Source organism: Ischnura elegans, chromosome 2 (assembly GCF_921293095.1).
Source record: "Ischnura elegans chromosome 2, ioIscEleg1.1, whole genome shotgun sequence".
NCBI classification, from domain to species: Eukaryota; Metazoa; Arthropoda; class Insecta; order Odonata; family Coenagrionidae; genus Ischnura; species Ischnura elegans.
The window spans coordinates 121700163-121717448 of record NC_060247.1 but is presented as its reverse complement, the minus strand read 5'-3'; the positions used below and the strand labels follow the sequence as shown (position 1 = coordinate 121717448).

Genomic DNA, 17286 nt, shown 5'->3' with positions numbered 1-17286 from the left:
ATAACCCCTTATTCTGATAATGATAATTTTGTATGCCTGATATTAATAAATTCAGTTTTTTTTAGGAATTCCTATTTTCAAATATTTAAATGCGATGGTGGTTGGCGTAACATGGTGAAACTCCTTCATGATGCACAAAGGTTAAGAAAAGACTTAGCTATTTCACAAAATAAAATATATTTGCGACCGGTTTCGATACAGCGTATCATCATCTGGCCAGCCGTTCGGGAAGCATCGGATAGCAACAGAAGCTACTCCCGAAATTCGAAAATCTCTGGCGGCAACAGGAAACCATTTAATTCAAAATCTCTGGCACTTCTACCCTGCTAAAATAGGAAAGCATAAATCTCCAAAATACGCCTTAGTTCCCCATCACATCCCCTCCCCTTAATCCGAAATCCGAAATCTGCCACACTGTGACTTCACCTGAATAAATGTACCAGAAATGAAAATTAAAGAAACTCACTGTAGACAGCCATTTTGGCTGGGAATAGTGCAGTAAAAACAAAGGAAACTTCGGCGTGGCGTGGCGAAGCTCTTGTTGCAGTTGGTTCGGGAATCATCGGTTCGCATCAGAAGCTCTTGATGCAGTTGATGCCAAGGCGAGAACGGGAGCTAACTTTTAAATTGCGACGAAGTCTTTGGCGTAAGCATATGGTTGTTATAAGACTCCGTTGTGTTGTTACGGTCGTAGTAAGATTTACAGCTGTTAGTTTTTGAAGTTGGTACTCTACATTCATTCAAATCTATTGGCTGTGTAACAAACGAAAACGAAGTAACCAGAAATCCATATGAATTTTTAAAGTACTCGGATGTACCTGGTCAACGACGGCACAATTTATAGTGAAAATGTTGGCTCGGTTTCCATGATGCTTCGAAAACTAAGCCGATCAAAACTATGCAACGGGACGAGTTTGGCGATTGAAATAGCTATTGATGAATGCGAATCACGCGACTATTCTCAAAAGAAGATTCAAAGGTGAGGCATATCTTATTCCGAGGATTCCATGACTAGTTTGCCACTAAAATTAGTAGAAGGGTACATATAATAATATGCCACTTTATTTTTGATTTACAAGTTTTTTTTTTAATGGCAGACCATGAACATAATTTTGTACGATTGTAGAATAATGACCCTCTCATTCCGAAGATTCCATCATCACAACTTATATACCCTTTTGACTTTGAAGGAATTCAATTTTCAATTCGTGTTGCATTCGTGATGACGATAAAAAATAGCATGGTCAGTCTTTCAGTTTTTGTGATGTTTTTGCTCATAAAAAAAACATAATTTTCTCATGGTCAATTATATGTGGTATGTTCACGATTTGGTAAACCATTCGCTGTATTTCTTTCTTCTCTTGAGGGGCGCAGATAGGAATTATGGCTAGGGGAGGGGGTTGGGTTTAGGCGCAACAGGGCAGGCGCGCACCAGCGAGACCACGACCACGACCTGCGGCACACGACCAGTTTTAGCATTGCAACCAATGGAGCGACGCGCACTAGGCCAAGTGCGACTCGTTGGTCGGACCCGAGACGTCCGACCAAAATTTTTGAATTTGGTCGTCCCCGACTCAGCGGTCGTTGTGGCCAGAAATTACACACATTCTTATGGCGCGCCGCGCACTGACTCCGACCGACTTCACTCCCACCCGACCATACCGACTGAGCAAGTGGACGGTGAATGTGTTTTGCTATCGTGGTCGTGGCCGTGGTCGTGGTCGCGCTAGTGCGCGCCTGCCCTCATATGGGTCTGGAGGGTATAGAATACCCGCAGTTTATCCCCCACAACCCCCATTGCTTCACCTTTACTGCTCACTGCTTCGCTATTTTTATTTCACTTCATCGGCTTTATCTTGCGCCTGATAACAAAGCAAAAACTGTTGTATAAAAGAAGGTGCTTGACTCTGTGGCATTTTTAGTGTACCCGCCCAATAATTTCTGGTACCCCCCAGAAATTCCTCCGGATTCCTCCAAACTTCCTCCGAACTTACCCGCAGAACATCTCCCGCTAAGGACTTTTCGCGCTATGGTTTTTCGCGCAAACGATTTTCGTGAAAAGGGCCTTCGAATCAAAAGCTCGGAGACTAGAAGTTTCAGAACTCTTGTCTTCGAACTCTGCCCTTCGAACCAGCCCTCCGACCCAGCCCACCTGGAGATCAAGACTTATATAGCTAATATGGTGGAGGAATACCTACACCTGGCAATCTAGGGGAAGTGGGTGCTAAGGCATAAGAATGCAGTTTGGAGTGAGAAGTACTCCATTTTGCCTTATCACAACTCTCTCTCCCTCCAAGACCTCATCCCACTATATCTTTCCCCTCCTTGAATCCCAATAGCTTGCCTCAACCAGCGATCGCACCATTTGGCCATGTCTCCAACCCAGGAGACAGAGGAGAAGAAACCCGGCGGTACGCTTTACTCCCCCAACCCCCGCTTGGATGACGAGAAGTGTTCCAGAGGTTCCAGTCAACACGGAATCCTGCCTGGAGTTGTTGAATACCGATGCAGCTGACTTGGACATCGCAGAAATCCCTCCCACTCCTTTGCAAAACTACCCCCCTCCACTCTACCACTGTTCCGGCTCTTGCAGCTCTCTTGCTCATCAGTGGCCTTCGCGTTCACATCGGTCGACTATGAGAGTGATTTCTTAAAAATCGTTTTTGATGCTGGCAGGCAAACAAACACCTTTGTACTTAGCTTTTCAATGTACTGGTAATGTTTCTTATGAGATTTTTAGTTATCATCGTTGATTTTTGTAATAATTTTGATTTTGAATATTTCTGTTCGGAATACATTTTGATTGCACATGATTCGTAATTTTGTGACCGTTGTTTCTCTGACTGCTGATTATTCTTGTTTTTTGGAGTCTTTCCCTCAACCAGCTAGTGACAGACGATCGGAGTTCCCTGTGTCTGGGGCTTACGTTACGAATCTGCAAGATTTAAACACGTAACGCCACAACTTAAGAGGTTAATCCCGAATGTGTAGGGACACCGTGGTGCGTTTACGCATGCAGCATGTTTACGCAGTGCATTTTTTCCAAACAGAGATACTATAACTGGGGCGAATGCTGCTTCGTAGGGGCTTTTCTTACACGATTTTGAGCATCAGTGAAGCGGCGGTATAGCGTTGCGTTATAAGGTAGGAAATTACTTATTGTTTTTGGTATTTTACATCGAAAGTGTGGTTGTTATTAATTTCATAGTTAAGAAGTGCACTCAATGCCATTTTAAAAAGATGATCCGTGCTGTTGAATGTAGTTCGCGCATTGTTGGCGAGACACGATTGTAGTAGAAAGGCATTTAAACAAGACTTCCATAAAATATAGGTAGGTAAAAGTGATTTTATTTTCATTTTTTGTGATGGCGATAACTTTTTATTTTTTTACTTTTTTTCCGTTAATGTCCTTTTTAATGTGCAATTTTATCCGCGAGCTGGTGCATCAAAGGCAGTAATACAATATGGAGGATGAATGCAATTAAAGGTATTTCTTATTCAATTATTTCTCTTGCGAAAATCACGTTTCCTTAAGTGACTAAGTTATTCAACTGTAAACATTATCGAAATCTTGACATTCACAATGTCTTGTTCACTAGAGGCTGTCACCTGCTACTCACCAGATTTATTGCGCATTGCGTTTGATATTAATAGAATGCAAACAAGAGGTTTAGAATGCAACAAAGTGCCAGCTGTGGTTCAATATCAAACCTAATTTGAGTAACTTGAGGGTATTTGGGTGTACTGCATATGTCAAGAAACATAAAGTAGAGATAAAAGGTAAATTTGATGAGAGATCTAAAAAATGTTTCTTAGGTTACTCTCCTAATGGTTATAGATTGTGGAGTCTATCCGAACACAAAATTATTTCTGCTTGTGATGTTGTACACAATGAGGAGAGGAATAAAATAGATAACCATGTCTTGGAAAATGAAAGGAGAGGAAATGTAGATGGTGATAAGGAGGATGAAAAAGCTGGTTTATTTCACTTAATCATACAGTTTCAGCATACAGTTCCTGAAACGTTTCATGTTATTCAGTTGACATTGTTAAGTATCCAATCTCTGTAGTAACTCACTCTCGTGAAACCATCGGGTGCAACGCCACATCCACGCCCATTAAAAAATGAGAATATTCCAATCAAGAGATTTGGACCCCCTCTGCGGAAATCTGTAAAAAGTGGTCCACCCCCATCACCCTACAATAGAAAGGAAAAAGATTTAAAAAAGACAAAAATAAAACAACTTTTTTGTACTATGTTCCATTTTATGTCCTTTAAAAGTCAATATTAAAAAGAAAATACCCGACTTCATTTCTAGGGTAAAAGCCAAAGCGAAGTAATTTTCTCGTTTGACAATTTAAAATTCGATAAAAACGAAAATATTGTTCAAATGAGAGATTTTATAGACCGTCGCGCCTTTTGTAGTTGAAAGTTTTATTTTCTAAATAAGTTACCATCTATCATTATTATAATTTTTTATTCCTTCGGAAAATTTTTTAAAGGCAAAACTGAGGTTCTTACGTTGCATTCTCCTAGGCCCGAATTACCGAGTGTACAAATCATGCTGTCTATAACTGAGCTTCCGTACGTTTTCCTGCACTCATCATTGGATATTACAGTCACAGGAGCATATTGCAGTACATCAGCATGTGATCCACCTAAAATTAATAGTTTAGTGACATTACAATAAAACTGAATATATTAACATCATTTATTCACACTTGATACAATTGTAGGAAATCAGAGGCCAATTAATATGAATTTCTTTAGATTAAAAATGAAGGATTTCTTCAAGGAAAAATTACTTAACTATCAAACTGGTGTGATAGGGAGAATTTTTGTTAAATATGATTAAACTTTTATGTAAATTACTAAGCACTTGATATATTTTACCAATCGCTCTTGATGTATTTCATCGAAAATTTTGATATTTCATAATTTGGTCAATTGTACGAAAGAGTTATGGTAAAAATAACAGAATTAATTCAATATGAATTAGAGTTTGGTAAATTTTATCAAAGGTATGATTAATTTTGCGAAGGTACTTGTTTGCTTGGTAAGAATTATCAAACTCAATATTGTCACCTAAATGTGGTTTTATAGACTTTACTAAGTGTTTCGTAATCTGTCGAACGGTCTGTGGTTCCTCTTTTGTTTATGCCAATGCACATTTCCAGTTCCTTATCATTTCAGTTTCCAGGCCTTAATCAAAAGATAGGTTGGTAGAAATGATTTAATTTTCATTATTTGTGATGGCGATAACGTTTTAATTTTGTTAGGTTCATTTTTCTATTTATTTCTGCTTTAAACTGCAATGTTATCCGTTAGCTGGTGGATCAAAGACAATGCTCGAATAGCGTATTACCATGGATATTAAAGCTGTAAGGAGATGTTTGTGTATTTCGACACATTAAAACTTTAATTAGAGGTATTCCTGAGGTATAATCATTCGCGATCATGTTGAATAGCATTTGATAAAAGTCGTCATACTAGACCCAATCCATGCTAAGGATATCACCCAGCACGTCAAATTCGATGTCTACATCGATGTAAAAAGCCTGCAAATAAAGTTTTCGTGCGCATCTGCACTAGATATTGCTATGGAGTAACTACGTAATGCAATTGTGTGCATCACGTACCTATTCCTCTTAAGCTTACAAAGGGAAACTGTAGGTAGTCACACCTCATTCACGCTTCAAAACAATGGTTGATTATTTACAATAATAATATATTATGGCGTTTGTGTTAGCAATTATTATGGCAACCGATTCAGCGTAGTTGTTAAGAGTCTGTTGCTACCACGCGGGGGCCCTCATTCAATGATGTCTGCAGGTCTATTTTTTCTCCACTTCTTTGGATATCTTTTGCAGAAACTTCTGTTAAACTCATAATTTTATTTATTTTCAATCAGAGTAGCGTTTTCTGTGTTGAAAATCTTTCACATATGCACGCTACGTGGGTTTTATTATCCTTTTGATTTTGATAGTTTTTATAGAACTGCTGTTGCCATTTCGGTAACCAGTTTGATAGAATTTATCAAACTGGTTCGGTAACTGTTACTGAATGTTTCAACGTGCCATATGATGCGAAAAGTTTGATAAATTTCATCAGAATTCTATAGTTATAACTAAACTTTTTTCAGTGTTGGATTGCAGTGGGCGATGGAAATAGGCGTACAGTGGGGAGACAGTGAGATAACATTCAACTAAAGAGATACGAAAATCCAAGGTTTGAAAGAGGACTCTAGTCATAACTGTAGTTTAGCGACACTGGGGAAGGGACCACATAAACGGGAAGGCCAAAGGAGTGGAGAAGAATAGAACTATACCTTGTAAAAAATATATTTAGTCAGTTGGTGTAGATTTTTTACCCAGATAGCTGAGCTTCATTAACAGTTTTTATATTCAAAATGCAATGCATTCTTAGTCCTTGGTATCTCTCTGTAGTTCCTGAGCATTTTATCCATCAAATGAAATTAATCTTACCAAGAACGACTTACCCGCATGAGAAGAACCCCAACCACTAATCCAGGCTGGTTCGTTGGCGTATGTATCGTCATTTGTTGGAAGCAGAGCCGGCGAAATATAGTCTGGAAAGAGATGAAAAGACTTTGAATTGAGAAGTTCTCAAGTGATAGTTGGAAATCATCTTTCTTTTGTGGCATTATTAACTCGACAGTGAACAAATAGGATGCTTCCCTATCAGTGTTAGCTTGAAGTCAAGGGACACCCCGGGTATAAAATAAAATATTCGGCCAATGTTTGGGGAGACGGTCGGATGATCTCACTTTCCTCACCTCTCTTCCATCACCATTGGGCCATCCTTGATAAACCGGCTGATTAATTATGCAGTTTACCGTTCATCTACCCAAAGATGGAAGTGGAGCATAGTCCAACAACTTTAAGAGGGCAATCATCTCCCTTAACTGAATGAATGACCAAAAAGGATGTCTCATAGCTTTCGTTACTACCTCGCTTGAACGAAATCACTTCATAAAATGAACTTTAATGGCGAAAATAGCAGACGAAGAAAAGGGAAATAATGAAATAAGAATGCTGAAAAGGAACCTATCCGAAACTAACTTAGGGGTCTTTCGTCGAAGGGTGTAAGCCTGGAGCACCAGGTCGCATAATCAGTTCTCTGCACAGCAATTTTCCAAATTTTCTCACTCAATTTGTAAATTGGACCCAAGAGCTTATGCTTTGCATTAATGTTGTACTCAAGAGTGGGTTCCCGCTCCGGTATTATGGCCATTGGTCATCGTGTTCAAGATTCCATTGTTAGATGTATTATACCTATTTAAAAATAGTCACAATATATGTCTTTAAGCTTGAGATACCTTTGTTATTTTAAGAATACGTGCAAACGCGTACAGACCAGAAACTAGGAGAGTGTTAATGACACAAACACGCTGTCATACAAATAAAACTATTAGTTCGTGATACGAAACGAAAATCGAGCGAAGTAAGTGATTAATGCACGAGATTTATTATCCCAAAAACTGCGTTCTGATAGCTAGTCATTTTGGCGTACTGTGAAATATATCCGTCATATCTACATCTACATCTACATAATACCCCGCAAGCCGCCTAAAAGGCGTGTGGCAGGGGGTGTTAGGACACCAGCCGTTTACAGCTATTAAAAAAAAAAAAAAAAAGAAGTGCTCTAACGAGGTTGGGACAAGCGTTTATTAAAGTCCTTTATTGTTCGGGGGAAAAACGAATTCTTATATCTATCCGTTCCGCAAAAAATCTCTCTTAATTTATCGCTTCCGTCGGACCTGGAAATATAGTGTGGCTCCAAGATTATGTTCTCTGTGTCGCTCCTAAAGATATCCATTCTTAATTCTTCAAGCAATCTAAGCCCAGCGCGCAGCCGCCGAGTCTCCAACGGCTCCCAGCCTTATTCGCTTAACATCTGGGTAACAGTCTGTACGCCCGTAGCGGTTTTTGACGAAACGCGCAGCCTTCCTTTGTATCTTATTCAGCTCGCGGATTAAGTCTTTCTGCACTGGATCCCATACACTCGCTGCATATTCAAGGTGCGGTCGGACGAGAGCGAAATAGCACCTTTCTTTTACTTTCTCATCCGAAAATCTTCCCACAATACGCTTGACGAATCCTAATTTCTTCAGGGCTATGCCGCAAATATTCTTTGTATGTGTTCCCCACGTGAGGTTCGAGGTTATCGTAACTCCCAGGTACTTCACTTCGTCTGTTGCCTTTATGTTAATGCCATCCACTGCATAAACATTGTTAGTGTTGGACGAATTCCGCAAAAAATGTACCGCCATGCATTTGCTCAGATTAAGTTCGAGTCCCCACTCTTGACTCCACAAATGAACGTTGTTTAAGTCCGATGATAGATTTCCATAGTCAGAGTGATCACTAATTTCGCGATAGATGACAGCGTCGTCAGCAAATAAACGTATTTTACTGCTAATGCGGGAGCAGAGATCGTTAATGTATATAATGAACAACAGGGGGCCGATTACGCTTCCTTGTGGAACACCTGATGTAACTTTTACAACATCAGAGCTAATTCCGTCAAGAACTACTTTTTGTTTACGATCTCTGAGGAAGTCGCGTATCCAGTTTACAACTGTTTCGTTTAATCCGCATGACTGTAATTTGTATAAAAGTTTGTTGTGAGGTAGTGTCGAAAGCTTTCTTAAAATCTAGAAATAGTGCGTCAACTTGTCTTTTCGATTCACCAGATTTTATAACGTCGTGAAGAAAGAGCGCGAGCTGTGTTTCGCAGGATCTATTTTTTCGGAATCCGTGCTGACAGTCATGGAGGAAGTTACGTCTATCCAAGAAAGTCATGATATTACTAACAACGATATGTTCAAGTATCTTGCTTATGATTGATGTTAGGGAAATTGGACGGTAGTTGCCTGGGTCATTTCTGTTTCCCTTTTTGAAAATGGGTGTAACACTTGCAATTTTCCAGTCGGGCGGTAACTTCCCTTCGGAGAGTGACTTCTTGAATATGATCTCTAAGTAAGGCGCGATCTGTGGAGCTAACTCTTTGAGGACACGCGCGGGTATATGTGGGGGAATTGGAGGTAGGGTAAATCAGGGATAGATGCCGCATATTTTGTAAATATAACTATATTTTGTCCCATTTTGCTTTTTAGATTAAACTAAGAAGTAAATATTGTGAATAGTCTTGTTTCTGACGTCCACACAAAAACGTATACTCACTCGATTCTTCTCTTAGCTGTATGAATCATTTTTGTAAAACATTACCTCGCGGCGTCTATCCCGTATGTAGCGGGTGACACGCCGCACCTATAAGGGTGATACGCCGCATGTTATTAAAACTGACTAAAACTGATTTCTGTATTCTGAAACTCCGTTAAAAAAGAAATAACTGTCGTATTATTGACGTTTTGAGGAAAATAATAATGCAATACTTTTGATATATTTTAACTGTTTTTCTAACTAACAGTACCTCTACGATTTTAATGGAGCCGAAATGCAGGTTTTAACATTAGAGCTATGTTTACGTCATTAAATTATAAACATACACATGTATTAACTGAGACGTTTGACTAATATGGGCTATATTTATCCAATTTTTACTAAAAAATTCAGGTTGAACCGAAGAAGTTTACTTAACAGTAACTTAATTTAAAAGTTATTTTTAGGATTCCAAAAAACAAGTTGAAAAATAAATTAAGGCAATTAATTTAATTGATACCATTCTTCAGTCAAAAATTCCTATTGCCTTCAAACTTAGCATTATAATGTTCAAAAGGCGCCTACAAATAATTAAATATTACACAACACAAAAACAATTTTCAGCCTTACAATGTACACTAAAACAGTTACAACGTCGATAAAAACGTGTTATTATTCGTTTGAATTCATTTTTAATTTTCACGAGTATATCCTGGATGAAAGAAATGTGGCATGCGTACCGAAGTTCACTGAGGCGTCCCTCCCTTTCTCTACGGCTGAGACGCCATGCGTCGTGACTCTATAGCCTTTAAGGCCAATGTGGCGTTAGTAAACTGAAAACGTTCCGAATAGAACTTACTGTTGCTGCAAACCTCAAACAATCGTAATATAGTAGTATTTCGACGTCCGGTACGAATTTAGTGCAAGGCGAGGAAAATTTTGAGGGGTAAATTAACAGACCTACTTCAGTATTTGCAATTTAAAATCTGTAAAGCCAATAAAAAACAAACGGGATATCCTCACTTATTCCCTGGCATCTCTTGTGCCCCTCCATTGGGCATTTGCCCGCAATCTGTCAGGAAACGCCGACGCTAAGGTGGGTCTATCCTGTATGCGGCGTCTCACCCCCTAATACCCTCCTCCATTTTTGTAGATTTTTCCTCAGACAGCTGATTTTTAGTAACAATAATTATGACATGGGCGATGTTGAGTAGATCGTCGAGGGCTGGCACACATTTAACTGTTTTACCATTTGCGAATGAGTTATTCGTTATGACTTTTGCAATAACCACCACTACTGGTATAGAATTTCCCACTTTACGATACTGTGATGAAATTACCGCGTTTTCTCACAAAAAAACTTCATTTTCTATCAATGGAAGTCTAGAACACGATCGAAAATTTAAAATTACCTTTAGAAAGATACAGAAAAGAAACCTTAGAAACTGTCCATTACATGGCAATTTATGGCCAACAATTTGATTCTCATCATGACCAATTCAGAATATTTGATTGGCATTTCTAATTTCCATTTCCAAATTCTACCATACCTGCGCTACATATACAAGCTGGTTTTAAAAAGTGTCTTCGACGCAAAGTTCGGGAAGTCTTCGGACACTAATGTTCCTCCGTTTTAAATATTTCAAATCCTATGGAGAATAAATTCACTAAGCCCAAATACTAACCCGTTTTGGCGATAAAAATTGATAAATATAGCATTCAAGGTTATATTGACGAAGTGTAAAGTTTATCTAAAAAATTTCATGCTTTTACGATGAGTGAGAATGATCAACAAATATTGAGAGTATGCAACCCGCGTGCCACGCAAAGAGTCTGCCTGGGGTGGCACGCGCTCATTCTTGGGGCCTTATCTCGGGAACCGCCGGCCAACATTGGAAAATATTTTAGTTGCAGCTTGTAAAATGTCCAATGTATCGTTGGTTACCATATATAATCAGTTAAAAAATACCAGCGCCTTATTATCGCCATGCATTTCCCAAAAAGCAGCCAAAAATGCCAAAATTTCTCAACTTTGACTGCCGTGCGGTACGTTTTCCCTTTATTCAATTCCAATAATATTTTACATGATGATTTTAGACCAGTTGGCATTAATTGAGGAAGTTTCTGAAAAAATTCGAAAAATCGAAATATAAGGACCATCCTATTGCGCCGTCTATCCCGTATGTGATGTATCTCCCCAATTTACCGTCTTAACGTCCTTTACAGAGTACGTGTGACTTTTTTTATTTAATGTAAAGCGCGTACTTGGGAAATATCACTGTATATAAATATTACTTACTCACATAAATGTCTATAGAAATAATTCCCCTGGATCGGGAATCGAACCACGGATTTCCGGGCTACGCTGTCCAGGTTCCTGAACTAGTTAGTACGATGAGCCTCGGTACAATTGCAATGGGAACTCAGGAACCTGGTTTGTGTACATAAGTCTCTCAGCTTTCGTTGTTATCTACTTTATAAAGTTACTACTTATACCTACCATTAAAATGGAGTTTCTGTGACAGCTTCAGCAAGGCAATATCATTGGATAGTGTGTTTGGATCGTATCCATCGTGGATAATGGCCTCTAGAGATTGTACAACAACTCGTGAGTTTTCATCCCCGCGAAGCTTTACAACTCCCGCGTAGATGGTGAACAGCTTCCCCCTGAAAAATGCACACACGACATAAGATTTTAAAATGAAATCGCTGCCATTAATTCCAAATTTATAGCAAGCTATATATCCTACTTGAAGGAAGTAAAAAATCGAATTTTCTCGAAAATCTTGCACTACTTTTAAACTCATATTGGGTAAAATATATGTCGTAATTAACCCATTTCCGCCCGGAGAAATTTCTCATTTTTTTGTGAAGATAATTAGGTAAATTCTCCCATGGCCATCTTCAGCATCCTAGCGCGATATTGAGGAGGAAATCAGTGTATCTCTTCAGAATGACCTATGGCGATATAGCTACAGTGGGTGATAACGAAGCCAGAATTTAATGTTGTTTTACTTAGATGATCGACCTTGTTAAGAAGGATGAATCCTCAAGGAAAGCATTTTTTTTGGTTGAAGGAAAGTCTAAATAATCTATACAATCCCATTTCCTGCTTAATTTTATTAATGGATAGATTTGGGAATTCAATCTTTTCCCGAGCCATAAAGGACATTTGCTAATGCCAATCATAATTTCGCATTTCCTTTTTATGTGTAAGTGGCTGTTGTCCGAACACCCGCTTCCACACGCCATTTAGGCGGCTTGCGGGGTGGTGTGTAGATGTCGATGTATGTATATGATTGCCTCACTTGCACGGGGGACAATCGGACTATGGTCAAAATGCTAATTCATTCATAAGTATCCCATGCAATACTGTAAGCTTTATGAGGAGCTATAACTACGATACCTCGTCACTTATTCTTTAGGTTAGGATTACCCCTATGAATACGTTACTGCTATAACAGCAATCAACCTCAATCCTCCTTAAAGTCTTCACAAAATTCTACTCACCCTACTGCACATTGAGCTGCTGTTAGTACATATGCAGACTGAATGATTACGCCTCCGCAGAATTCAGATGTATCGGAGTCTATAGACACCTGGAACGGAATATCTCCTACATTAGCTGAGTAACCACCAGTTACCTTTGGCTGGGCTGATTCGTAAACTGAAATGTGATAATCCACGTATTAAAATGCTGAAAGCAGAGGTTAAATTTAGAATCAGTGCGTACATGCGCAATATTGTAAACCACGTTGATTTGGGCTATGCGTTAAGACGTGCAGCTGTTAAATCTTATGCCAAGTAAATTAACTGGATAAAGAAGTTGCAGTCAAGCATAAATCTATAATAATTGAAAATGTATGTTGTAAGCTGTTTTTTCACTTTAATTTTCGGAACGTATTATCATGCCAGGCTAGAAGTAGCCAACCCGTATCAATATTAGCCGCCTGATTCATTTCCCAAAATTATGAATGGCATCTTATATATGTCTTAAATATGCGTCATGACTATTTGTCATAAATTATCATATTTGACCCTGATGGTCCCAGGCTGCGAATTTCCGCGAATAGCAATTATAAGAGCTGTTTTCTTTAACAAATTTGGTACCTGTAGTTGAAATGGCGGTTTTACAATTGAATTGCGCCAATATTATGTTCGAGATGGGGGATGAAATATAAAATTATGAAGTAGGTTTTTTACCATTCTGCAGCGCCCTCAGCCAGATGCTTTTCTTTGCGGAAACCGCTTGCAATTGGTTACCAATTGGACGAAGTCTTCCAATGTCAAATGCCTGTGAAGAGATTATAAAATGTTTTTTTTAAACACCCATTAAAATTGAATGGAACATTATGGATCATCATTTGTAAATACTGTATGGTTTGAGGCTTCATGCGTTGAATATTATACAGTTGTTGAAATGAGACGAAGACGATTTTTTCCACTGAATTAATTTAATGCTATACACGTTAATTTATCATTCAATTATTTGGTTATGCTAAATTATGCAGCAAAAACGGTCTTGACTAAAGAAAATACATTGGAAAAAAATGATGAAAAAACATATATGTTGGATTTTTTCGGCATTTATCTAGTCTTTTGCTATGTCCAATTTTGTCTCCATTGGTTGGTCTGCCACATAGACGAATGAATGGAATACCTATTTTCCTATCTTTCTCTGCAAATGATTGATACTGACCATTTGCTGGCGAAGACTGAAAACTAACTCAATACAACAGTAATTGAAGAAAATAGATGGAAGAATTATCGTGCGAAAAATGCATTGCGGGTGACTCCGTAAAAGTTATCACCGTGGCTAGTCCCGGTATACTCAAATAGGAAGAATTATCGTTGATAACATATGCGATTATGAAAATATATTTTCCTTTGGAATGTCAGGTAAGGGTTTAAGTGGGATTAAAATAAAAAATAAATATCATCCGTATATATAAATAATGTTTTCACGACAATGTAATAAACGCTATTATAAGAATATTAATAATGAAATACACTTTGTTACTTCCACTAAATTCCAGGAAGGATTGTGAAATTTTGTGGAGTAACAAAGTGTATTTCATTATTAATATGGAGCACTTCCACCACGTAAAAGCTTCAAGTTTCGATTCTATTATAAGAAGTTGGAAATGTGGTACATACCTGTACATGGGCACAGATGATCAAGACAACGGCCACTAAAAAGGTATTCATATCCAAAGTTGAAGTATCAGTGTGAGACCATAAATTGAGAGTAAGGAATGGGGTGTAAGAAAAAGTATATATACTAAAATTTGGTGCGATAATCATCCACAGAAATCCCAAATTCCGACCGGTATCTTGAAATTAGGTAATCTGGTGATCGAAGATTATATTTTCCTTGAAAATTTTCTCGTATTCATCGTTTTTTAGCAAACTGTGTGTGTGCTTTTCATTACTCCCATTGTTATAAAGTTTATAGCTCATCAATCAAATCCTTCGTCAAGATGATAATATCAATCCAATGCCACATTCGGTAAAAAATATGGTGGTTAGAGAAATTAGGGAGGTCAACACGTAGCTCAATTGCTCAATTGAACGTTCGATCCAGCTGAGTGAATCGAAGAATCTATCTTCAGAAACTATTAAGCTGCAAACCATCCTACGTCTTAATGGTTACGACAACGGAGCTATGTCCAGCAATTTTAAAAAGATTATCAACAAGCACAACAGGTACATTTCCAACGACACAGAAGACATCATTAGCCAAAAGAAAGCCTTCCTCCCCTACGTGAAAGGAACGACAGATAAGATCGGCAACATCCTCCGGAAGTTTGACATTAAAGCAATTTTTAATCCACACGCCCAAGTACGACACCTCCCGGGAAATACCAAGGATAGGATGCCACTTCAAATTCAAGGAGTATACGAAATCCCCTGCGGAACTTGCGAGAAGAAATACATCGGGAAAACAGGACTAACGGTCAAAACTCGAATAGAAGGGCATAAGCGGGCCATTCGACTGGGTTACTCTTCAAAGTCAGCCGTAGCGGAGCACGAAGCCAACGGACACGCGATCGAATCCAGAGTCATCGCGAGGGTAAAAACATTTTAAACCCCGACTCATCCGCGAAGCCATAGAAATGAATAAGAACAAGAATAATTATAACAGAGACACCGGATTGAGAATCAGCAGTTCATGGAACCCAGACATCCGCAACATTTCGTCATCTCCCCCCTCCAGTCCCCACTCCTCACACCCTCCGCCCACCCCTCCCACCTGAAATAAAAAAGACAGCAAAAACCAAATTCCAGCATCGCTCCCTTGAAGAAGTGACCAGCAGTCGGTCATGAAATGTCGGGGCAATCTCCACTACGTTACGCGGCCACACCCGTATCTTTCTCTGTTTTAAACTTTTTTCATCGAAATGAATGAATTGCAAACGCTTTGAAGAGTCCCTTTTGTCCACATTTATTTGAACGCTCGTAGCAAATTGAATTTGGCAAACTTTTATAAGTTTATTAACTAATTTAAATGCAAAATTACCGTCAATTCAAGCAGTGGCGTAGCGAGGGTCGTTTTGGTAAAAAAAAAACTCCCCCCCAGAAATCAGGGAAATTTTAAGATTAATTTTTTTTGCTTAATTGGATAAATATTACTTATAAAATAGTGTAAGGATCAATAAAATATACCTAGGAAAGTCGTAAACTCGCCATTTTGAACAATTTATCTTAAAATTTTTCTGGGTGAGGGCACCCGAACCTCCCGTATTCCATAACCCCAGAATTAGTTTCTCCTAAAACCCCCCTTTGGCCTTAACTCCTAGCTGCGCGCCTTAATGCAAGTAAATTTGCTCAGTACCTACATTTTTCCTCCACTGCACAGATTATTTCACCTCTAGCAAAGGAACATTAAAGGTAGTTCTTTAGTGGTTTTACAATGCTTCCTACTTCGAAGTTCATATCCGACACTATAACGGTGATAATAGTATCAAGTAATTTTATTAGCCACAAATGTCAAAATGGTAGATATAATGTACTTATGCAGCGTTATAATCAATCGCAAAAATGTTGCTTATAACCAGTAGTGTTGCCGCGAGACGAGACGAGACTTCACAATAAGACTTGTCTCGTCTCGTTACCCCCAAAATAAATTTTGCACCATAAAAAGGCGTTTCCTTAGCGTACTTAATCGCTGAATCGGTATCTCGAAATAGGAAAGCCATTAATATAAATTATAAATATATATTTATCTGTACCTCAATTACATCAAACTGGTGCTAAAATCATTGATTTCATTGATACTCAATGAATAAACTAGTAACATAACACAAAAAAATGTCTAAAAGGGATGTGCGCGTGGTGCTTTTTGATCTCGAGTCGAGTCGAGTATTGCGATTCCTGAAATAGGCAATACAAACAATATAACTAGGCAATACAGCAATGCATGCTATAATATGTCCTCATTTTTGCCAATTACCTAGTGAATTTTCTATTCTGAATGCTTATTTTGACTTAAAAAGGAAAGTATAATAAGGAAAGTTGATGGTATTGTGTCACAATCAGGACATGAATGAAATTTAATGTGTATTTTTTTCAGTCCCATAAGCGTAATTTAAATTACTTCACCCCTAATAATATGTCGTCAAATTAATTACTGTATGTATCCAAACTGTTCAGAAGAGCCCTCAGTAAAGGCATTCGCACAATTATGATAAAGATTATATACGTAAATGAATCATGTAATATTTGATCCTTTCATTTCCTCATGCAGAAAAACTAATTCTCCTGCATGCTCAGACACCAGGTTTTGAACTCATGTTACAGCATTACTCCCTGTAGTAAGTGTCTTTCGCAACACACTTCTGAGGCTGGAAAAGTATTTTTTTGCAAAAGCTGTAAGACTTGGGAACCTTGGGAATTTTTATTAAATGTTATTGCTAACGATCCTCCAAAAACAGATACGGCTTATCCCTTAATAAATTACAGGGTGTCCCATCATATCATGACCACCCGAAATAACTTTTTGTCCAGATGCAAATTCAAAAATGTGTCAAGCAAATGTTCATTAGCCGTCAGGGGGACATTAATCAGCATGATTGCCTTCTTTGTAGCTTTGTTATTTAC

General features: G+C 38.4%; 1 protein-coding gene across 1 annotated transcript; it reads right to left on the bottom strand.

Annotated features, from left to right (window-relative positions):
* Positions 1 to 3948: 3948 nt before the first annotated feature.
* LOC124154538 (chymotrypsin-1-like) lies at positions 3949 to 14416 on the bottom strand. Its single transcript, XM_046528339.1, has 7 exons — positions 14344 to 14416; positions 13390 to 13480; positions 12697 to 12853; positions 11687 to 11853; positions 6501 to 6590; positions 4523 to 4659; positions 3949 to 4198 (listed from the first exon to the last, which is right to left on the bottom strand). Exons 1-7 carry the CDS (start codon positions 14392 to 14394, stop codon positions 4037 to 4039), a joined length of 855 nt encoding a protein of 284 aa, XP_046384295.1. The 5' UTR covers positions 14395 to 14416; the 3' UTR covers positions 3949 to 4036.
* Positions 14417 to 17286: the final 2870 nt, after the last annotated feature.